This window comes from Schistocerca piceifrons, chromosome 3 (genome assembly GCF_021461385.2).
Source record: "Schistocerca piceifrons isolate TAMUIC-IGC-003096 chromosome 3, iqSchPice1.1, whole genome shotgun sequence".
NCBI lineage: Eukaryota > Metazoa > Arthropoda > Insecta > Orthoptera > Acrididae > Schistocerca > Schistocerca piceifrons.
Window position 1 is genome coordinate 588,046,603 of NC_060140.1, and position 24,909 is coordinate 588,071,511.

General features: G+C 44.7%; 1 protein-coding gene across 1 annotated transcript in view; it reads right to left on the reverse strand.

Moving 5' to 3' along the window:
- Positions 1-24,909, reverse strand: part of LOC124788862 (diuretic hormone receptor-like) — a 317,583-nt gene that overhangs the window by 66,054 nt on the left and 226,620 nt on the right. The window contains exons 6-7 of the mRNA XM_047256145.1: positions 10,817-10,887; positions 7,815-7,943 (exon numbers count right to left, since the gene is read on the reverse strand). Coding sequence (XP_047112101.1) covers positions 7,815-7,943; positions 10,817-10,887 — 200 coding nt within the window. The remainder of the gene's footprint in view (positions 1-7,814; positions 7,944-10,816; positions 10,888-24,909) is intronic.

Genomic DNA, 24,909 nt, shown 5'->3' on the forward strand with positions numbered 1-24,909 from the left:
CAATGCTCACGACGATTTTTCCTGACTGGGTCACCGATTCTGGTTTGTATGGCTGTGGAACGGAAACATTTTGATCGTCCCTCAACTATTGAAATTCTGGGAATTGTCTAAAGTCACTCTTCAGTTCCTCTGGATATTAAACGCGCAGGTTAACGCACAATCTACTGCAACGGAAACATTTTGATCGTCCCTCAACTATTGAAATTCTGGGAATTGTCTAAAGTCACTCTTCAGTTCCTCTGGATATTAAACGCGCAGGTTAACGCACAATCTACTGCAACGTAGCTGTTTCATTGTGCATGAGTGGATGCAATAAACTTTCTAGAGATTTAGCAGTTTTTATAATTTGTATCTCCCATATTTTTACTCCATAAAACGTGTTGTAGTTATTCTGGTGGTAACAATCCATCTGACTGTCAAGCTCACAATAACACAATAATCTTTTTAATTATCATTTTTGCGAACGGGGTAGCCGCTCGGTCTTAGGCGCCTTGCCACGGTTAGCGCGGTTGCCCCCGTCGGAGGTTCGAGTCATCCCTTGGGGATGGGTGTGCCTGTTGTCCTTAGCGTAAGTTACTTTAAGTCAGATTAAGTAGTGTGTAAGCCTAGGGTCCGATGACCTCAGCAGTTTCGTCCTATAGGAACTTACTACAAATTTCCAAAATTTCCCATTATTATTTTGTTGTGATTTCAATTAAAATTGTGTTGGAAAGAAAAGCTGATAAGAATACAAGTGCAAATATCTACTTTATATCAACCTTCCCGTTCATTGCCAAGTTGATTGTTTTGCTCTACAGTGCTTATTCTTGCAGTACTTTGGTTGAAATATTTTCCCAAGGGGTAAGGTTGTGTATCATAATTGTGATGTCTAAAATGACAATATATTGGTCACTTTACGACTTCTGGACAGCATTTTGTCATGTTTCCATGTATGCAAATTATCGCATGACTACGATATAACAGCCAAAACTGGTCAATAATGAGAAATAAACCACCATTATAGTCGACTACGCAGACCGGTGTGGCCGAGCGGTTCTAGGCGCTTCAGTCTGGAACCGCGCGACCGCTGCCGTCGCAGGTTCGAATCCTGCCTTGGGCATGGATGTGTGTGATGGCCTTAGGTTAGTTAGGTTTAAGTAGTTCTAAGTCCTAGGCGACTGATGACCTCAGATTTTAGGTCCCATAGCGCTCAGAGCCATTTGAACCATAGTCGATTGCGGGAAGTTTTTATTTCGGAAAATTTGTACGACTGTAGTAACTTGTAGATGGAAAGTAGTTAGATTTTAGACGTTTTTCAGTTCATACGCAGTATCATTTTGGCCGTACACGTTTGGCCCCACTTTTAACCGTCCAGCTAAATGAATAAAGAAATGCGGAAGTAATGATTCTGGACGCAGGAGTTGGATACTCCCACCTTGTTGTGATTTTCATCACAGAAGTTCTTGATAAACTATAGCAGTGCTGCAACGGGCCGAATAAAATCAGATGATCATGTAGTACGTGATGACGTCGGTAGCGACAGTACCATAATTATCACAGTAGGAGAATTGTCACAGTCCTTAAGCGAGTCAGACAGAAAGTAAGAGGCGCAACGTGTCGGAAATGTGTCAGTAGAGTTCTACGTATGAAACAGCGAATCATATTGCTGCCCTGATGGAAGGATACAATAGCTTTGTGCAGTGTGGCTCAACATAAACGAAGCGAGAGAAGTAGAGCAACACCCAAATGAATGGCCGGGTGGCGGGCAGAATTTATAAACCTCTTTGAGGTTACTCGGAGCGTAGTATCACGCACAATGCCGCTGCACTAGGCTACGCTACGTGCCGACTAATTACGCTGCTCAACCGGCACGCGAGATTAACGCTCGAGAGCCGCGGCGCTGGCAGTGGCGAATGAGGCTGGGTCGGTGCGGTGGGCGGGAAGGGAAGGGAAGCGGAGGGAAGGGGCTCAGCACGAGAATGACTACACTGCTCGCCCCATTTCCTCCGCTCATCAAGAAGAGGTCTTCTGATGCCTCTCACTGGCAAAAGTAGACGGCGGACATAATAGCAACTACTCGTGCAGCATTTGTTCACTGCTCATATTCTGTGTAGAGCAGATTACATGTTGCCTGCCTTGAAATCTTATAACGGTAATAAATATTTAAATCGTTTTTTCAACATAACTTCTTCTTATACCGGACTAAACTGTATAAAATAATTTATCGTGGCCCCATATTGCTTCTTAATCCCATACAGATAGTGCTGAAAATTTGTGCTTGTGCATATTTCATAGGTATGACAAACATTGTAAAATTTAAAACGAAAAACTTGTGGCCCATGCAATACGTAACTGATGCTTGAATAGTTCACCTAAGTCTCTAACAATTTTATTACACTGCAAACGATAAGATCTGTTGTGCGATTTTCCTCAGTGTCAGCTACTCCTTACAATCCTTACAATTATCTATTACATGCACTGCTAATATACTTTTAATTTATTTAGATAGGAAAAGTACTAGACGTGAATCGCGTTCAGTTTCAAGCACTCTCACCATCTTCTGGAATTTTCTTATTTTCCCAGCGCGAATGGTGCCACATAGCTATACTCTTATACGACGTGTAGTATACAGGGTGACAATTACTGAACTATATGAAAAAAAAACGAAAATTAATTACAAACTACGGCGTGCACACACTTTGTGCAAGATGTAAACGTCACTACAGATATTCAGATTTAGGTTATGATATGTTCGATATGCCTGCCGTCGTTGGCGATGCCGTGATGCAGGCGAATACCGAAATTATTCATCACCCGCTGAAGTGTCGGAACATCGATGCTGTCAATGACCTCCAGAATGGCTGCTTTCAGCGCAGTAATGGTTTTGGTGTGTTTGCTGTACACCTTGTCTTTAATATAGCCCCACAAAACGGAGTCCCATGTCTTCAGATCCGGAAAATATGGCGGCCAATCGAGACCGACGCCAGTGGCCTCTGGGTACGCCAGAGCAAGAATGCAGTCGCCGAAGTGCGCCTCCAGGACATCAAACACTCTCCTGCTTCGACGCGGTCGATTGGATTGAGGGAAGAGACCAAACAGCGAGGTCAGCGGTCTTATCGAATTAGGGAAGCATAGGGAAGTAAGTCGGCCGTGCCCTTTCAAAGGAACCGACATTTGCCTGGAGCTATTTAGGGAAATCACGGAAAACCTAAATCAGGATGTCCGGACGTGGGATTCAACCGTCATCCTCCCGAATGCGAGTCCAGTGTGCTAACCACTGCGCCACCTCGACGCGGTCGAACTCCGTATTGCATGAGCCACTTTGAATATTGGGGATGAAATCATAATCCAAAATCTTCACGTACCGTTCGGCAGTTAGCGTGCCATCAAGGAATATTGCACCGATTATTCCGTGAATGGATATTGCACGCAACACATCACCCGTTGAGGGCGAAGAAACTTCTCTATCGCGAAATGCGGATTCTCAGCCCGCCAAATGCACTAATATTGCTTATTGACGAACACATCAAAATGAAAGTGGACTTCGTCGCTAAGGCAAACCATATTCACATCAAAGTCCTGTTCGTCAATGCTCTGGACAATAATGTTGACGAAACACAACCGCTATTCGAGGGCCCTGGGGCTTAGTGAGGATAGGTTTGAATTTTGTATTGGAGAGATGCAGGTCTTCAACAGCAGTTTGTCGGAGTGTCTCCTGGTTCTTTCTCACCTGTTGTGCAACTCGTGTGATCGATTTCCGGGAACTGGTTTGAAACACAGCGCGTTTCTTCTCGATGTTTTCAGGCGTTGTCATCCTTTTAGGATGACCGACATTGCCTATACTGTCATCGTGAACACTACCCGTTCTATCAAACTTGTGAATCAAAATCTTAATTGTTAGGACGCTTGGACCGGTAGTCTTCAGCTTCAATTCGGTCGAGAACTTCGTTTGAGCGGCAGTTGGGCTGTTATTGCTTTGATAGTAGGCCTATGCAAGCGCTATACTCTCAGGCGTGACAGTGTATCGTGATATTTTCACGTGCAAATGGCCAACAGAAACAAGGCGCGTGCGCATGCGCATAGTAATTCACATCATGCTCTGCGCTCAACCGTGCAGTTTGAAATTCCTAATGCAAACCGTTGAGACGTTACACCGACTTTATTTCATATAGTTCAATACCTGTCACCTGGTATATTTTACTTACAGAAATCTGTAAGTTACTCAGGTACATTTGGTTTTACATATGGTGCAGAAGGAGCATTGTGTGTTTCATGTTATGTGATGATTAGGTATTATACAGGGTGAACCAAGAGGAAAGGTACATGATTTGAGGGGTGATATTATTGATGATTCTGAACATTCAATACAATATATGCCCTTTTCTTAACCGGGCGCCACTCGCACGTCTATCTTCACCAGAATTCACATGTGAATACAACCGAAGCGACGTTAGACTACGTACTGCTGTATTTACTGACCATTTCAATGCGCACTTCACATCACTCTTATTTTACATGCGTGTGCTCAAGTAATGGACCGTACGAGTGAACTCAGATCAGCAACGCGGCAGCGGACTACAAGAGCTGCAAAGTGCATTGTATCTGAAAGTGGGATTCTTGAACATTTTTTACGAGGAAATTTACGCAGTTAAACAAAACATTAGATCACAATGTTTCATCTACTATCACCTGTATTTGTCCTCTTCACCAATGTTTTCATTAGTTTCTTCGAAAACTGTTAAGAAAGGGATTAGCATATGAAGTTTTTATCAAAATCTCTGTCAATCTTCAAAGCATGTACCCTTCCGCCTCAGTCCCACTGTATATGGTATTTCTACCGATCTCAACCTAGTTCGATTGACTTGAAACTGGCTATCATCAGAAATATATCCAATACAATATATGCAGTTGCTGAACAACCAATGACTGTGGATTTGTCTAAAAAGATAAATCTATTCCATAACATTCGATCTCCGTTGTAAGTTGACTAGGGACAGAATGGGATAGTTATTGTCTGTGTTTATTACTGGATTTTTTTTTATGCTACAAACAATGCGAGATTTCACAGTTGTAATTTGTGTTACCCTGTTACTTTTCTTTCAGTACGTTCTGCATGTTTTATAGCATGTTCGATGAACGTTTACCATTAACGTCAAGGAAAAATTTACTGCAAACTAAATAAATAGGTATAACCTAGCGCATAAACCTCAGACACTACTATGCCACCCCTATCAATGTGAATTTATTGTTTTATCAGTTAGAGTTCTTAAAACATGTGGTCAACTTCAGACGCTTTAGTACTGTGACACATTCAAATGAGGCTTAACAGTTACAAACCAATGCTGTATGTTGCACTGGCCAACGCCAATGGGAGGGGTCAGCGACTGACCCCAAAACCATCACACATTCTCTATCTAAGACAAATCACATTACTTATGTATTTCCATAATTTTCGCAGATTAGAAGATTAAAATGTTGATCATTATTACTGGGAAAGGGTTTCTGGGAAATTTTCAGTAAAAAATAAATAGTTTACTACATTTATTTGTATTAATTTCACAATTACAAGGATTACTAAGATTCACATTCAGAACACTTTACAATACGAACTACTTCTTCTTTCTTGGTGTGTGCAGGGCAGATATACTTCTTGCAAGAAGTGCAAGCCTTCATGTACTTACGGTCTTTGCTTCTGGCGCATAAGTAACAGCGTCCTTTCTTTGGCAGATTATGCACAGCTGCACGTGTTACTTTCCGTCACGGCTCCGTGATGTTGTTTCCTCTGCTCACAGCACCTTGATTTTGATTACACTCATACCCAAAAGTGGATAACGTTGTAGTGTATTTTGAGTGTAGGCCTACAGCATTTTGAGCGCGTGTTTTCATGTTGAGGTTACAAAGTTCACAAGCAAGATCTTTCAGGTACTTCTTTCTTCCAGAACTCTTTGTCGGGTAATTCTTTGTGTGTATCTTGAAATACAACATATGAATAGTATGCTGCAATGTCAATCAAGTTGAAAAACACCGCCATTGGTCATCGACGCGTTGCTCGATAGCAGCTGTACGTTCTAACAGACCTATCGAATGTATCCACTCTTGACTTTGTACAATTGTAGAATAGGATGATGTCTGGCTTCTCTTCCGTCACATTCATATCATGATGGGTTGACAATACTGTAACAACCTTTCCTTTCTTAGGCACGTAACTGATTAAAGTGGTATCACTAAAGGCAAATTGGATTGTTCACGGTGTAGCTTTTTTTTAGAGAAACAGGACGGAGTTCTGTAGGAACATCGCGTTTGGCACTTCGAATAGTACCAACTGCAGTTATTTTCTCTTTCAAAAGATCAGATGCGAGTGGAACGGTAGTGAACTTTCTATCCATGGTAACATTTCTTCCAGATTGTTTCAAGTTAGACATTTCAATCAATCTTCTAACTATTTCAGGGCCACTGTTATGGTTCTTCTCATTAGCGTGCTTTCCAGCGTAGGGATCCGCAGCGAAGCAGTATTTCGTATCCGAATCACATAACAGGTTCACCTCTATTCCATATTTTCCTGGTTTTGTTGGAATATATAGCCTGAATGGGCATCGCCCATGGAAGGTTACAAGTTCTTCATCCATTGTGACTGACTCACTAGGATTATAAAACTCAGGAAATCTACTATCATGTTCCATATATCCCTGATAGGAGTAAATTTGTCGGTCTGGTTTCTTGCTGCTCGGATAAACGCAAGCACTTCAGTAAGAGCCTCAGTATATTCTCCGAAAATGAAGTTCGGTAAATGGAAAAGGTTTCTTTACTAAATATAGCACGTAAACTGTCCTTGTTCTGTCTATAGACTCCACAGTTCAATAGAATTCCAATTGCTGACACAATTTCTTCCCTTTCAAATTCTTTCGAATTTTTTATGAAAATATCTTCACATGATTCCCAAAGATTTCCAAGCTTTTGATAGGTACACATCACAATGTTATCCAGGATGTTATCATCGAAGTACATGAGAAAAGCTTTACCTGGTATATCAGGTTTTATCCCTGGCTTAGTTCCTTTCGTAGTTCTCATTACGTTAGCAACAGACCTCTTCCTTTGATTTACGTAAGGGCTTCTCTTCCATATTATACTTTACGGGGCGACCATGTCTTTTTCAAGTTGATCAATTTGTGCTTTCGGCCTGGGTCGTCTTCTTGTTGGTTGAATACATATAAAAATATAAAAACAGAGCCGAACACTAGCAAACTAAGCGCTCTACCGAGACACACATCCTAATATACTCCAAAATATCTGCGAAAAGTAATATAAACCAATACTTACCCTGTTCACTTTAATCCAACTCGCTGCTGTCAGAAACTACTTGATCTGGAATTTCCATGACTGCATCTTCAGTTTCATTGCTTGAGATTTCGGATAGTTCACCACTAAATTCATTGTCTGAACTCTCAAGCAAATTTCTAATTTCGTCATCTGTCAATTTCATCTTCTTGTACATTCTGTCAAATGCCACAGAGATATTAACTTCCATTCACCACACTGGTTATCGGTTGACTGCGAGTAGTGATTGTTGACCTGCTACACCTTCATTTATATCAATCGGTATAACTCAACAATGAGTGTAAACCAAAAGCTGTTCTCATTGTAGATTGTAGCAATTATAATTACGATAAATGTCATGTATTTATTAAATAAACTACTGAACACGACAGTAGTTTTAGCCTAAAAACTTCTTTGGGATCAGTTACTGACCTCCCCCCCCCTCCTCGCCATTGGTATGCAACTGTTAATAAGCGCGAATGTGCATCTCGCAGGGGCGGACTGAATCCTGGGCGACTCACCCACATGATCATGACGAGGAAGACGAGGTTGAGCGCCAGCACGACGATGGCCGGCGCCTGGTAGATCCAGTCGTAGCTGTCTGGGCTCATCCACGGGCAGTGGCGCAGCAGAGACTCCGTGCTGTGCACCTATGTCAACAAAGTGGCAGCACGTCACGATATAATGAATTAAACTTTTCAGTTTTTTTTTTCGTGTGTGAGCACTATATTAGCTTGATGCATATAAAACTGAACCACAACTTGAGCTGTTAGTACTACATAACTTCAGCACCGCTACTGGTTGTATTAAAAACACCACCACCACCACCACCACTACCACTACTACTATCCCCTTGCATTCCGAAGAATAGTTGTGAAGTTCTAATTATAGCCCCACATAACAAAGTTAGGTAGAACATTTCCTTGTTGTTTGCAGTTACATGCTTGCGCTCCTGGTACAGTTTCAAATCCTTGCGCCGAAGTACTGTAGCACGCCGCCACAGGAGCCAAAACATAACGACGCAGCCCACCGATACAATGGAATATCGTGTGGCAATTCGCTTACGGCAGCAGCAGAAATAGTCCAGATGTATCAGGTTTATACAATCGATTAATAATTACATTTATTGTTGTTTTCCGCTGCTCCCGTAAGCACTCTACTGTACGAATCTTCATTTTATCCGTAGTTTAGTTCCTGTGGCGGCCTGATACCGAACTGTGGCCCAGACTGCAGACATGTAACTGCAGAGAAAGGAAATATTAATTACGCAACATTATCTTTTTAAGATGATTACTACTACTAATACTACTACTACTACCATTACTACCACTACCATTGCTGCTATTGAAAATAACTGAAACTGAAGATTCGAATTGGCAACGGTATGAAATTACGTGTAGTATCTTTCACTTAATGTTAAACTTGGTTTTGTAAGGTACAGAACTTAAGGCTAAGCCTGTGGTACACTTTCTTGCCTTTCGGTCGCTTCGTTGTTCCTATTGCGATTTAATTGTTACTAATAAAAGTAAAAGAGTACTGAACAGGTGACTGTGTTCGTGCGACTACTCAACACACAGGGTGTATATAAATAAATGGAGCGGCTTTAAAAATTAATACTAAATCGATTTATTACTTTACATGGACAAATCTCACAACATAGGCAGCAGCAACAGTCCGTGTTTTCGCTTTGATGCCTTAATCACAATCCTTGAATATGTGCGCCCTTGGTCAAATGATACACATCTACACGGTAATCAGATTCTTCCTATTTCGGTGCAGCATGTCCTACGTGGTGATGTGCAGTGCTTTCTTTATTCCATCAAACCCTTCCTCAAGGACACGGCATTTCTCGTACATAATTCGCTTCTTCACAAACGCCAAAGAAAGACAACACAGGGTGTTAAATTCGGCGTACAGTATGAGCAGAAGAGAAATTTTTTGTCTGCTATTGCAGTACGTCCGATCCAGCGTTGCTTCTCAACACGACTGAGAAGCTCTCTCATTTTCCTGTGAAAATAGGGCGGCACCGTTCAGTTTAAAATGTACTCATTGTAACTGGTGTTCAAATGGGTTATAACCGGGTTTCCAGCATGTCTCTAAACAATTTTTTTTGACTTACCAGTCTTCTGACTGGTTTGTTGCGGTACCCCAAGAATACCACTCCTCTGCCAACCTCTTCATCTCAGAGTAGCACTTGCAACCCACGTCCTCAATTGCTGGGGGTGTTCCAATCTCTGTCTTCCTCTACAGTTTTTGCCCTCCACAGCTCCCTCAAGAACCATGGAAGTCATTCCATGATGTAACAGGTGTGCTCTCACCCTGTCCCTTCTTCTTGTCAGTGTTTTCGACATATTTCTCTCCTCTCCGCTTCTGCGTAGAACCTCGAAATGAGTTACCGACGCCATTTTTGTACGAAGAAAAAAGGGCCGCGCACTTTCGCGTGCGACACCGGAGAGAAAACGTTCACTTTTGAAGAGTCACGCTGATGCCCTACCGTTGTATGTGGTTTCACTCTCCTCTAGATACGGATGTTGTATGTGTTCACCTTGCCACTAACATGGAAAGTGGCTTCGTCGCGGAAGTTGTGTCCTTCTACAAAACCAGCGACCTTCATTTCTAACTGCAGCCCTTCATATTTAAAAGTCACGCATTTTCATTTTGTCGTCTGGTGTAAGGAGCTGCGCTAATTCCTCTCTATGCACTTTAAAATATAATCCCTTACGCAGCACCTTCCAGAACGCAGTCTTTGACATGAGCAATCCCCTCGCCCAGTCTTTCGACGCTTCGCCCACTCTTTCGACGTTTGCGTCAGATACACGTAGTCGACGAGGATTCTTCTCCTTGCAAAGGAATCCGGTTTCCACGAACTCTTTGTCCCACCCACCTAAACTATTTTTGTGTGGCCGTTCTTTCTTAAGCCGTGCACGAAGCCCACGCTGCACTGTGAGCACAGATCTGGACACTTCAAAACAGAGCGCACAGAATTTTCTGTCGCGACGCCATCTTGAACACAGACGCTACTTATGCGCAGTAAGCACGAAAAGCGTGCAGTGGGTACTGCATCCATAGTTTGGGCAGTTGCTGCTGCGTATGCCGTAAACTTTGCCCGTATAAGGTAATAAATCGATTTATTATTAACTTCTACTACCACGCCGTTCGTTTATAAACCCTCTGTATGTAATAAACCAGACATAATATGCGGAAAGACATACTATAGATTACATCAGGCTGAATAATTTTCACTTTCGCGAAATTGGTCATTCCACACATTTAAACATTACTGTTCCCATGGGATTCTAATAGGCAACAAACATTTGTTGGAAAGTTTACGATATTTCTATCTAAAGCAGATGCTGCTTACAAATAATTCTTCTTTCGTAAATGTTAGTGAGTGTATCGTGTTAACCTGGAGTTATAAAACCACAACAAGGAAGAAAAGACATACTACATTATCTATAAACTGATTGTGTCAGCCTGATATGGATAAACGTAAACTGAAATTTTCAGCGATAGATGTTCTTACCTGCTGCTCCGTCGCTCTTGGTGCAAAGCTCTTGACAATCCCCCAGAGCAATACGAACACGGCAGGAGCGCCTGTGAACAACAGGTGCAGAAAACCAATAGCGGCACTGATTTACATTACAAAATTATAATGTGGCAGCATTTACCCTTGGAGTCCTTTTGTTTCTGAGTAAACAAGAAAAACTGCAACACCGTAAACGAATCGTCTGATATATCCGGAAGTCAGAATGACAACAAATTTACGCTATCACAATTATTATTAACTGAAACTACCAAGCGCAGTTTTTTATGTTACGATGTTTAGCCGAGCAGGAATGACATACAACTAAATCAGTTACCGTGCCGCCGGCAGCGGTGGTCTAGCGGTTCTAGGCGCTCAGTCCGGAACCGCGCGACTGCTACGGTCGCAGGTTCGAATCCTGCGTCGGGCATGGATGTGTGTGATGTCCTTAGGTTAGTTAGGTTTAAGTAGTTCTAAGTTCTAGGGGACTGATGACCACAGATGTTAAGTCCCAGGACTGATGACCATAGATGTTAAGTCCCATGATGCTCAGAGCCATTGTTAAGTCCCATAGTGCTCAGAGGCATTTTTTGAGTTACCATGCCTTCTGGTTGAGAATCGTGAAGCAGTTGCCAACAAAAGATGAAAGGTCAAAGTAGGGAATAACATCAGTATTTCTCGACCATTCATAGCTACATGTGGACTGCCATATTCCTGTATAACGGCAGCCTAATAGCCCGCATCTCGTGGTCGTGCGGTAGCGTTCTCGCTTCCCACGCCCGGGTTCCCGGGTTCGATTCCCGGCGGGGTCAGGGATTTTCTCTGCCTCGTGATGGCTGGGTGTTGTGTGATGTTCTTAGGTTAGTTAGGTTTAAGTAGTTCTAAGTTCTAGGGGACTGATGACCATAGATGTTAAGTCCCATAGTGCTCAGAGCCATTTGAACCATTTTTTTGCAGCCTCAAAATAGCTTGTTAAAGCTTACGTAATAGTTATTCTTACGACTCACATTCACGTTTGGCTTTCGTCAGAGGTTAATGATGCGGTCTAGCTCTATCTCTGGTTCGTAACTCTTAAGACGATGCAACTTGGCTGATTTGCATTTTTATAGTAAGTTAAGTGTAAAATTCTCTTTGCGGGAAATATACAACTGTTACTAAAATGTTTCATTGTAAATAAATCGTCTCAACTGTACTTGACAAATTCTTTATTTGGATAAAATTGTACACAGGACTCGAGTTTCAGGAAGTAAATCCTTATCTTCAGGCACCACAAAGAGCAATGCAAAACTCATTAACATTGTGAGAGTCCACACAAATGTGAACCTCGGGTCATACCTTGAATCTGTATGAGAAAATCGTACCAGTCACGTAAAAATCCAGAAAATTTATGAAGCAGCATGCGAGAAGCAGGGCGGATGAAGCATGGATGGGTTCTTTGAGTCAACCAGTACCATGGCCGATCAACAGGACATAACCGAAAAAAACAGGAATAAATCAACAAAGAAGCGCTCATTGCCAGGCTAATGTAACCTACGAATCAACTGCGTGCGGCAGACATGTGGCATAGACTTTAGAAAATAAAATAAAGGCATAAATGCCGTAGAATGCTAGTTTGTGAACCACAAAAATAGCTTACCACAAAAGTTTCCAGTCCGCTTTCATGGGAAGCTATTTCTAAGGTTCGGAAATTAGCATTCTAGTGCTTTTTAGCCTTCATTTTACCTTCTGAAGCCTACGCTACATGTCTAACAGTTCGCAGTTGGTTCGTTGGCTACTTCAGCCTGATGTGAGCGTTTGTTGATTCACTTCCGTTCTCTTTTAAATTTATTTTCAGTTACACTCAGTTTACCTGGTATGGTACTGATTGATCGAAAGGATCTTTCCATGCCGCACCTTCACGAGATTTCGCATGGTACTTGATAAATTTGCTTGGTTTGTTACATCACTGATACGCTTTACTCGTCACATTCAAGGTATGACGTGATGTTGACATTTGTATGAACGCTTATAATGTTCATTAATTTTATGGTATACCTTCCATTTTGTAGTGCGTGAATATCAGAGTTATAGTCTGAAATCCGTGTCGAGTTTGCAGTTTTATCTAAATTAAGCATTTGTCAAATACAGCTGAGCGGATTTATTTACCACGAAACATTTGATTCGTCATGAAAAATAAGTTATGTATGTCGCGCAGGTGACTTTCATGGATGTGAGGATATGAGAACATTACCCATGAATGTAATCAGATGTTAGCTACTACGATACTCCTTAACGCCCCCCCCTCCCCTTTTTCCCGAACCACACCATCATAAATAATCTTTAGAACGAAAGACAAGATTCTTTGAACACTTTCATTTTCAAAGTTAAATGAGATTTAGATTTGTAGATATCATACTACACTATGAGTGAATTAGACAATTGGTGCTGTTTGCTGTTTACCTCTGACAACATTTGCTTGCCTCCCTACTTCTCTCCCTACCGACACTTGTTTTATCCACACCCTGCACTCCTTTAAAATCACCCAAATTAAAATGAGAGTGCAATGATTAAGCCTACTGTCCGTAAATCTCTTAACCACTGGAGTCCTTATTTCCGAACTCGCAGAAATCGGAGGACTTTTGACGGCCAATGTTTTGTGTCTGACCAGTGGTACTACTACCACTAATACTGCTATTACTACTACTAATAATAATGGTAATATTATGGAGGCCCTACAGCAGTATAGTATGTATTATAAAATAATTGTTTTCTAGTGCTGTCCAATAGTCCGTTTATTGCTACGAAATGAGTAATGATGCAATATCTCATGAAATGTCTAAAGTACGTTCAACTTGGAGAAGACATTTTCATGAAATGTTTAAGCATATGTGATGTGTACGTTACAATTTTAATGTGTCAAGGTGTCTCAAACCTTCGAGTCAAACCGAAACAGATGATAGGGGGTCAACTAACGATTATATTGAGGTAGCAAACCATTGGGCGGGAATGTTTATTTGTTGTGTTATGGACATACACAGCATACACCCTGTAACAACAACGTAGCTCATAGTATCTGTGCAAAGTGACGAAACCAGTCTCAATATAGGCACGACAACGGCGCATGAAGTTTTACCGCTCGCTATCAAAGATTGCTGTTGTCTGCTGTACCAGGAGGCAGGTATCTTGGTCACTAGCAAGGATGTCTTCATCGTTTTCTACGGGGGTTTCATATTCCAAAATCTTGACGTAATCCAAGAGTGAAAAGCTAGGATCTGTCTGGTACCGCTCGCCGCGGAATTTGAATCGCCGCCAGACGTCATGGACGTGGAAGACCCATAGAGGTCTCTGTACCATTGCGCTGTAAGCTGAGGCGGCGTGCGCCTCCTGGCCCGCATTTAGAGTGAGGGCGCCACAGTGAAACACGTTGTTGCAGCGGCCAATAGTGGCGTCCCCGATCGAGTACTTAAGCGCCTGCCTGTCGCTCAGCCTGCAATCGTTCACCTGTGCCATCGACATCTTCAGTGTTTGTGCGTCGTGTCAACAGTTTGTAGTGTGGATAATCGTCGAGTGTGAACGTCTCCGTGTTTGTATTTATGTGTCTACTGTTTATTACCCGCCATTATGTAACTTATGTGTATTCTTTCTGTTTTTTCTCATTGTCTATTCTATGTCTGAAGAGCAGCGTAGAATGCTGCTGACAGCCTGCCTGTTGTACAGGTTTTAAAAACAATAAAAAAAAAAGCTCAGCCTGCCAATCTAACCTTGCGTACGTCTCAGGACATATCGTCTCGCATTAGACAGCGTATTGACTTTCGTGTTTTCTTTACGAGTGGACGTGGTTGTCTCGTTTGGTTTTCGTCACTCTGTTGTCCGTTCTTGTTGTGTCGTAAGGTCCTTCGTTGGTCGTGTCCGTCCTCTCCCGTTGTGTTGTTGTTCTCGGGTCCCGCCGCGTTTCCGTCACTACAACCCCGCGACTGTTCCAGTCTCCGTCACAACAACCTATAAGATACGGTGATCACGCTGGCACGGGAACGGGATCTCCTCTTTCAATCCCATGATAAAGGCATGTGTTGTTCAGGTGATCGATGACAGGGTACAGTCTCCAAGAACTCTCACAGTAATACCATGTAACATGGTCCAGTCAAACTGGGAGGCAGCAAATAAGATCCTATTAGGTGACGTTATCACTGGTCAGCAATGCGTCATTCGTGAACAACACAAACAGTATACAGTTCGGCACTACAACACTGCGGTGGATAATGCAAATGTCCATTATGATTGAGGTTTAATATCTGTTCCCCCAGTGTTCACCTCATTGTGTCCTTCGAAGTGTGCGTTTCGCAAGCAAGATGAAGGGTATTTATTACTGGGTGGTCAGCCACACGATCCAACACCGTATTTTCAAAGTCTGTTCAAAATGGTTCAAATGGCTCTGAGCACTATGCGATTTAACTTCTGAGGTCATCAGTCGCCTAGAACTTAGAACTAATTAAACCTAACTAACCTAAGGACATCACACACATCCATGCCCGAGGCAGGATTCGAACCTGCGACCGTAGCGGTCGGTCGGTTCCAGACTGTAGCGCCTAGAACCTCACGGCCACTCCAGCCGGCTTCAATGTCTGTCTTTGGCGGGAACCTCGGTCGGCTCTCTGTGGCGTGAAACGATCCCTTCTGTCGTAAGCTGGTATCCACGGAGATAAAGTTCTCCCAATTAGGATGACGTCTGTTGGGTAACAGTTATCTACACATTGTGCTGCCGTACAGGCACTACCTCATGTTCACCGTGCATTAAATACATGTCACCTCACGCAACGTTCCATCCTTGACTACGTTTGATGCACCGTACACTATAACACACATCACCATGGACACATCACAAGCTGTCTGATGCAGTGGATGACGGACACCAGGAGCAGTGATGTGCGTGTGGCACAGATTAATGTGCTGGGGCGATGCGTATGGTCGTCACATGACACACCCACTATGAGTTAAGTTGTGTACAGTACGTCTCTTTGGTTATCAGTGGTGTACGCTGTTTAACATCCGCTGCCTGTTCCAGAATACAGCAGATACCCGGTGTCTTTGTGAGAATGTGACAGAACTGCATGCGACGTTGCAGTACATGCATTGAGACTGCCGGTCGTCACTTTAAAGAATTACTGTGAACTACTTAGTTGTTATGTGCTGTCCATCGGATTTCTGTCCATTGGTTCCCTTATATCAATATACTCGGTTGTAGACCCACTGTCACCTGTTCCAGCTTGACCTAGAACGCTTGAGGCGCCCTGTAGATACATGGTATAAAACTACAAAGGATGTGCTAGGGGTGTACAATATGAAGAAGATTTCATACACTTGTTACACGAAGAAAAATGTAGCTATTTGTAACTATTACGATCATCATTAGAGTCTTATCAGATAATGACAATAGTAATGATATGGCAAAAAGTAATGTAGTTACATGACTGAGACATAGTTCAATCGTTCGGTGTTTACCTTTCATAAAACGACATTTTACCCCTCAGGATGTAATTACCCCGATGTTGGAAGCAACTGATATAGTGTATCATGGTGTTGGTGCTCTATGGTGATGATAGTTTGACGTCTTCTCCGACGGATGGATCACTATCATCAGTGTCACACACCGTCACAACAGAAGACGCTGGGGATAGTTTACAATTTAATCCACGCCGTTGCCGACAACTTTGGTGATCAGCAAATTAACGCCGCCAACAGTCCTTCTCTTAAAATTTGTGTAACGAAGATAAAAGTGTCTTTCATCACCAGGAGTCTAACCGTTTCATGTTCAAGCCAGATATCACTGCAGAGGCGTTCAATAACGACTTCGTCAGGTACCCAGGGCGGCCTGGGCTAGCGAGCCGAGCGCTTCGCTGCCGTTGCGCGCTACGCTTACTCGGTCGTTGAGAGCTCGTAAGAGATTTCTGTGCTGTGGGCGCCGTGGAAAGCAAGTTGTCGTGTGTTGTTTTCACAACGCCCGCAGACTGTCGTGTTCTGCGCCCCGCAGCAAGGGAAAGAAGTATGCGCAGAGGAAACCTGCCGCTACGAGGGGTCCTTCGGTTGTGCAACTCACTGAGCCTGTCCCCCTTTTGTACGTCAAGTGCAAAGGCGGGTGGACTGCGGTGTTCGACACCGTGACGAACTGCGCCAAGAACGAGGTGGTCTACGAGTCTGTCGATACAGAGTCGCTGATCAGCGTTCGAACCGCAAACGTGGCCGACCACAGGGTGATCAAGGTCGCAGTGGCCGAAGACATCTTCGACGCGCCGCTGGCGCGTGAGAAGGCACCTTCCGTAGGGAGGTTGAAGATGACCAAGTCACTCCTCAGGTGCTGTGATGAGGCAGCGGTCCTGGAAGGGCTGCTGCGAGCCGGGTTTAGTAATGCAACCGCAAGGTTGCACAACCGGACCAACAAGAAGAGGGCGCCGCTCTATGTCATGACCGTGCAAACGGCCGACGGCGGGAGCGACATCTTGGACTTGCGGAAGTTGCTGGGTTTCCCGGTTACGACAGGAGCTCTCCCGACCGCCACGGACCCCCAGCCCCTGTGCTTCAGGTGCCAGGGCGAGGGCCATGTCACGAAGTATTGCCGCAACGCGGCGCGGTGCGTCAAGTGCTCAGGCGAGCACGACAGCCGCGCCTGCGACCGCGGCAGTAACGTTCTGCCGACTTGTGTCCAGCGTGGCGGCCCGCACGTAGCCAGCTGGCGCGGTTGCCCGGCTTTCTCAAACCGCAACTGTGCCGAAGGCGGCGAGGCGGCCGCGGCCGCACCGACGCAGCGGAAGAAGAGAAGAGGACGTCGGAAACGACGTAGGGCGCACAACAGCCCGGCGCAGCCGAGGGACGGCGCAGTAGCAGCTCCACCTGCCAGGGGCAGGGACGACCGCCCGGAAACGGGCAGTCGGGATGCAGCTCACGCCCCCGAGAAGAAATGTGGCCTCGAACTCGGCACCGCGGTGAAGGAGGCAACTGCAGCCCTCAAAGCTGTCATGGCGGCAGAGAGGGCTGCCTTCGCAGCCGCTGTGGCTGCAGAGATGGAACAGGCCTTGAGGCAACTGCGTGCAGTCTTTACCCAAGGCCTCAGTGCAGTAGTACCTGCGAACACTCCTGCGACCTCGCAGAAGGACGTTCCCGCGCCTGTCCCAGCGGCTGCCCCAGCAGCACCGCAGGTGAAAGGTGCAATGAAGAAAACCGCCACCCCAGCGGCACCGGTGGCGACGCTGGCCGCTGCGGGAGCGGCCCCCGCGAGGGACCGAGAAGACAAAAAGGCAGCCTTCATCGCACGAGCGCGAGCGAACGGCCTGCATTTCTCCGACGCTGAAGCGGCGCAGCTCTCTGAACAAACGGAGCTGCTCGGAGCTACACTGCAGAATGCCTGCGCCGTGCAGTAGAGGAGAACGCCGAACGGCGGCCGGCCGCCGCCGTTCTGCACCAGCCTGATGAAGCTGTACCAAGTTACTGACGACAAGACGCAGTAGAGGGCGTAAGAGAAACGCATGCGTTGGCGCACCGAATTCCTTTGTTACAGGGAGGAAGTAACTACAGCAGGCCAAGGAGACTACAGACGAGCCCAGCCGCAGCGCCGGCTGGAGTGGCCGTGCGGTTCTAGGCGCTACAGTATGGAGCCGAGCGACCGCTACGGTCGCAGGTTCGAATCCTGCCTCGGGCATGGACGTGTGTGATGTCCTTAGGTTAGTTAGGTTTAATTAGTTCTAAGTTCTAGGCGACTGATGACCTCAGAAGTTAAGTCGCATAGTGCTCAGAGTCATTTGAACCATTTTTTTGAACCCAGCCGCAGCACCCGGACTGATCCAGTTAACGAACACGCAGCACATAGGTAACGATGCACGACACCTCACACTAACCTTACCTCACCTTGCATGCTCTGTCGCAGCTAGCAAGCCGCTACTGCCCTTACTACCCGTCCTACTGTCGCAGAGGTTTTTTTCCCTTGGCGCTTGCCTTGGCACTTTTTTCCCTCTGCCCTTACAACCGCTACCCTTAGATCATTTTCGACCACTTCTATCTCCTGATGGACCATGTTAATGCGTACCCAGACGCATGGATAACATCACAGCCCGCATCCTGTGACTCCTGATTAAATAACTAACATGTTTACGGATGTGACAGTAGAACTTTTGGTTTGGTCACCACGTTGGTGTGGGCGTGGAGGAGCCCAATCCTTTGGTCGTCAGGTACCTTTCATAAGAGTTTGAGGGAAGTAACAGCAAACTATATCCACAGGCCATCCAACCAGTGAGAGACCGTGACTTAATCTTGAACGAGCATCTAAATTTTGAAAAACATTTACACTTCAAATTAGACAAAAATTAATACAGATCTCAGTTCTCTTTGGTATTTACTATTATGACAGCGTAAACAGTGAAAACTTTAGACGACTAGAGCCAGCTATAAACGCCTGCGCAAAACGGGTGTACAACATTCCGTTGGTTGATTACATCAGTGCTTCCTGTATTAAGGCAAATGGGATGTGACCAGGTAGGTGACGTGATTTTCACACACGCGCTTTGTTAGTGATTTGTGTACTCAACACCTCGCCATACTTGTCAAATACGTAGTACCTATGGTCATACCGAACTGCATTACCAAGTTGATACCTCTACATATTGGCCGTACTTTTGCATGATACAGAAACCTTCTCCCTTCTCAATATCAGCCACACGATTGAGGTACAAATTATCCTCTAACCTACGTGTTATCCGAAACGAATCTGCATGCAAGAGGAGATTAATGCATTATCAGTTATTACCGACGTAGCTTTCCTCTCGGCATATCCCAGAATCCCAATTGCTTTCGTTCTGTCCAGCAGCACTTTTCACTTTCGTCACCCCTTTATACTTCTGTTTTCTTTTTTTTATTTCATCCCATCCCATCTGCTAATCTTATATCTCGCTCTTCCTCTCAGCAGTTAACTTTACCGCTTTGATTAACTCTGCACTGTAGCCTCCCTTGCCTTTTACATTTCAGTTCTCCCCGTCGATAAGAATTTAGGGAGAAAACTGTGTAAAATGGCGTTAATAAGACTGACGTACAATATTTTCAAATCCCATACATTAATTACTTCAGATATTTCCGTCATTGTTAGACCATCGCACAGTCCCGTCACATTAATGTGATCACCGCCTATTTTCGACGCCAAGTTGCAGTAACCACTCACCGGCATGAGGTGGCAGCACTGCAAGTGAAGGGTACATAAAGTGCTGCAGGGGGACGCGGAAAAAATTGCAGTCTTCGTCGTAATGCGAAAGCGGAAAGACTTATCTGACGTCAGAAGAGACATGATTATTGTCTTTCGGCCCCAGGATGGAATCATATCTAAAACGGTCACGTTTGTAAACTGTTCGTGTGTCGCCCTGGTTAAAGTGAACTGTTCATGTTACAATGACGCTATTCAAAACCAGCGCCGTAGATGAGAGGGATGAAAGACGACTGTGGAGATGTGTGCAGGCGAACGACTTTCAACTGTAGAGCAACTGACCGCACACATAAACCAAGGCCGTACAGCGTAGGGGCCTCTGCAGCAGGTACCTGATTTGTGCATCCATGCTGGCTGCTGTTAATTGTCACGAAGGCTGGAATTTGCAGACCACTACCTCAACTGGACGGCCACTGAATGGTGCATAGTACGCTCTTCACGTGAATGGCATTTTATGCTCCACCGAACAGGTGGCCGTTGGTGTGTTTAAGGTGTGCAACGTCTAAACACAAAGAACCTGCAACAATTGACGAAAGTGTCCAGGCTGGAGGAGGGAATGTTATGTTCTGGTGAATATTTTCGTGGAACCCCCTGGGTGATCCTGTCATTGTAAATGGCACAATGGATCAACACAAGTACGCCTCTATCTTCGGGGACCATGTCCATGCCGGCATACACACTACTGGCCATTAAAATTGCTACTACACGAAGATGACGTGCTACAGACGCGAAATTTAACCGTCAGGAAGAAGATGCTGTAATATGCAAATGATTAGTGATCAGAGCATTCACACGAGTTTGGCGCCGGTGGAGACATCAACAACGTACTGACATGAGGAAACTTTCCAACCGATTTCTCATACACAAACAGCAGTTGACCGGCGTTGCCTGGTGAAACGTTGTTGTGATGCCTTGTCTGAGGAGGAGAAATGCGTAACATCACGTTTCCGACTTCGATAAAGGTCGGATTGTAGCCTATCGCGTTTGCGGTTTATCATATCGCGACATTGCTGCTCGCGTTGGTCGAGATCCAATGACTGTTAGCAGAATATGGAATCGGTGGGTTCAGGACGGTAATACGGAACGCCGTGCTGGATCCCAACGGCCTCGTATCACTAGCAGTCGAGATGACAGGCATCTTATGCGCATGGCAGTAACGGATCGTGTAGCCACGTGTCGATCCCTGAGTCAACAGATGGAGACGTTTGCAAGACAACAACCATCTGCGCGAACAGTTCGACGACGTTTCCAGCAGCATGGACTATCAGCTCGGAGACCATGGCTGCGGTTACCCTTGACGCTGCATCACAGACAGGGTGCACGAATGGCAAAACGTCATTTTTTCGGATGAATCCAGGTTCTGTTTATACAGCATCATGATGGTCGCATTCGTGTTTGATGACATCGCGGTGAACTCACATTGGAAGCGTGTATTCGTCGTGCCATACTGGTGTATCACCCGGCGTGATGGTATGGGGTGCCATTGGTTAGACGTCTCGGTCACCTGTTGTTCACATTGACGGCACTTTGAACAGTGGCCGTTACATTTCAGATGTTTACGACCCGTGGCTCTACCCTTCATTCGATCCCTGCGAAACCCCACTTTTCAGCAGGATAATGCACGACCCCATCTTGCAAGTCCTGTATGGGCCTTTCTGAATACAGAAAATGTTCGACTGCTGACCTGGGTAGCACATTCTTCGGTTCTCTCACCAATTGAAAACGTCTGGTCACTGGTGGTTGAGCAACTGGCTCGTCACAATACGACATTTGCTACTCTTGATAAACTGTGGTATCGCGTTGAAGCTGTATGGGCAGCTGTACCACCTGTACACGCCATCCAAGCTCTGCTTGACTCAATGCCCAGGCGTATCAAGGCCGTTATTACGGCCAGATCTGGTTATTCTGGGTGCTGATTTCTCAGGATGTATGCTCCCAAATTGCGTGAAAATGTAATCACATGTCAGTTTTAGTATAATATATTTGCCCATTGAATACCCGGTTATCATCCGCATTTCTTCTTTGTGTAGCAATTTTAATGCCAGTAGTGTAGTTTGTTATTTCTCGGCGTGAAGCCGTCTATCGGCAAGACAATATAATGAGACACACAGCTCGCAGCGTACATGCGTTGTTTGAGCATCAAGATAACTTTATCGTACTCCTTGGCCACCAAAATCTTGGACTTAAACCCAGTCGAGAATTTGTGGGAACCCTCTATCGGGCTATTCATGCCTCAACAAAGTGACCTAGCTCAGCTGCCAACGGCACTGGAAACGACATGCCTCTACATTGTTTACGGTAACCCCCGGCGGCTACAGGTAGCGGGTTTGATTATTAATCAAAAGATCAAAAGTACTCGGTTCCGATTCGAATTCCTCCACTTATTAAATTTTGATTAAAATCGCCATTGGCCCTCATTCTGCCAACGGATTTCTCAAACAGAACAGTAGGGTAAACAGGGGTTCACGGCACTCTCTTAGCCTTGAGGTGGGAAACTGGTCCTAAAGAAACAGCAAATATCAACGGCATAACGATGCAGAAGGCAATGGAAACCATTGCATTAAACACACATAACGTGTATCCACAAGAAATGTGGCCTGTAATTGAAAAAAAAAAAACTGTCATGATGACCTCTCCATGGGCAAAAGGGTCTGTAATAGTCCCTCATTCGGATCTCCTGGAGGGCACTGCCAAAGGGGAGATGAGCATGAGAAAAAGAGTGAGAAATTCTTCCAGTCCATATGTGGCATAACAGCAAACCAGTGCTTAACAGAACTGGTTAAAAACAGTCTTGGTTGCAATTTTAGGTTTTTTATTTTTCACCGATGCGTTTCGCCTTATTTAGGCATCATCAGGTTATCTTTTCTAGATGGACGCGAGAGGCACCAAGATCTGCATAACGCGTTCCCGTTCACAGGAGCGAGTAACAATAAGATGGGGGCTCAGGTAGTCTACTAATATCGAATTTCTGAGAATGTGCGTTTGGAACATAGCATTGTATGCTAGTGAAACGTGGACTGTGGTAAAAACCGATACAGAAGAGAATCGAAGCAATTGAGATGTGGTGCGACAGACGAATGTTGAAAATGAGGTGGACTGATAACATAAGAAATGAGGAGGTTCTGAGCAGAATCGGAGAGAAAAGGAATATGTGAAAAGGGCAGGATGATAGGACGTCTGTTAAGACAGCAGGGAATGACTTCCATCCTACTAGAGGGAGCTGCACTGAGCAAAAACAATAAAGGAAGAGAGATTGGAATACATCCAGCAAATAACTCAGGACGTAGGTTGCAAGTCCTACTCTGAGATGAAGAGGTTGGCATAGGTGCGGGTCGCATCAAACCAGTCAGGAGATTGATGACTCAAAAGGAAATGAATAAATAAAGTGAACCTCTTTGACTTTTTCCTGCATAACTCTCAGCGGTCCGCCCTGGAAAAGCTGGTTATTCCGGCTTTTCATAGGTGGTTATGTTAATGTGACTGGGCATTGTATTACTATTATTATTATTATTTTCGTATTGGGTTATATATTGCTCATGTACAATGGAAACGGAACTGTGGACTCACTGACTAGATGTAAGAGAGAGAGAGTTCCTGGACGCTCTAAGCTTGACTCTTGCATTATACGTGATGCTTCCTGTCGAGTGTCTACATCTACATCTAAATGCTCAGTGTGACGGACGGTTCATTGTGTACGACTGTCACATTCCCGCTCCAGTCGATAATAGCTCGCAAGAATATTTTCGGTGTGTCTCTGTTCAGCTTCGACTCTCTCTGATTTTAGTTCCATGGTCCTTTCACTAGATACACGTATTAGGACGCAATATATTTATTCGCTGTTCTAGGAACGTTCGCCTTTGTAACTTCAGCTCCACGCTGCAGAAACACTCTCTCGCAGCGTCTACCACTGGTATTCGTTGATAATTTCTCTGACGCATCCGTGCTTACAAATGAACCTGTAACGAAACACGCTGCTCTTCCTTTGATCTTCTCAATTTCCTCCATCAGTGTGATGTTGTCCGTGAACGAGGTCGCATGCCAAAGTTGGTACCACACGTCGGAACCACAAGTAATTACAGAAAGTACCAAAAGCAGTGACAAATGCGAAACGAAAGTGTAAATAAGTCCTCACGAGGTTCTATAAGCACCGATGCTGGAAGAGTACTTGCGTCAAAGCGCTGCGCCGCCTAACCCCAGTCTGCAATCATCGCTAACGACGACAGCATCGTCTTAGTCAGATCCAGCAACACGACTTGTATCACGACGAAGTTTATAATCAATTTTATATTGATAGGAGAGTATCACTGTTTATTATATCAAGTGATAACTTATAGTGTGCAGCGACTATAACAAATACTTTAGTTTACCCTGTTGACGTACGCTACTGGCCATTAAAATTGCTACACCAAGAAGAAACGCAGATGATAAACGGGTATTCATGGGACAAATATATTATACTAGAACTGACATGTGATTACATTTTCACACAATTTGGATGCATAGATCCTGAGAAATCAGTATCCTGAACAACCAGCTCTGGCCGTAATAACGGCCTTGATACGCCTGGGCATTGAGTCAAACAGAGCTTGGATTGCGTATACAGGTGGTACAGCTGCCCATGCAGCTTCGACGCGATACCACTGTTTATCAAGAGTAGTTCAAATGGTTCAAATGGCTCTGAGCACTATGGGACTCAACTGCTGTGGTCATCAGTCCCCTAGAACTTAGAACTACTTAAACCTAACTAGCCTACGGACATCACTCACATCCATGCCCGAGGCACGATTCGAACCTGCGACGCGATACCACTGTTTATCAAGAGTAGTTCAAATGGTTCAAATGGCTCTGGGCACTATGGGACTCAACTGCTGTGGTC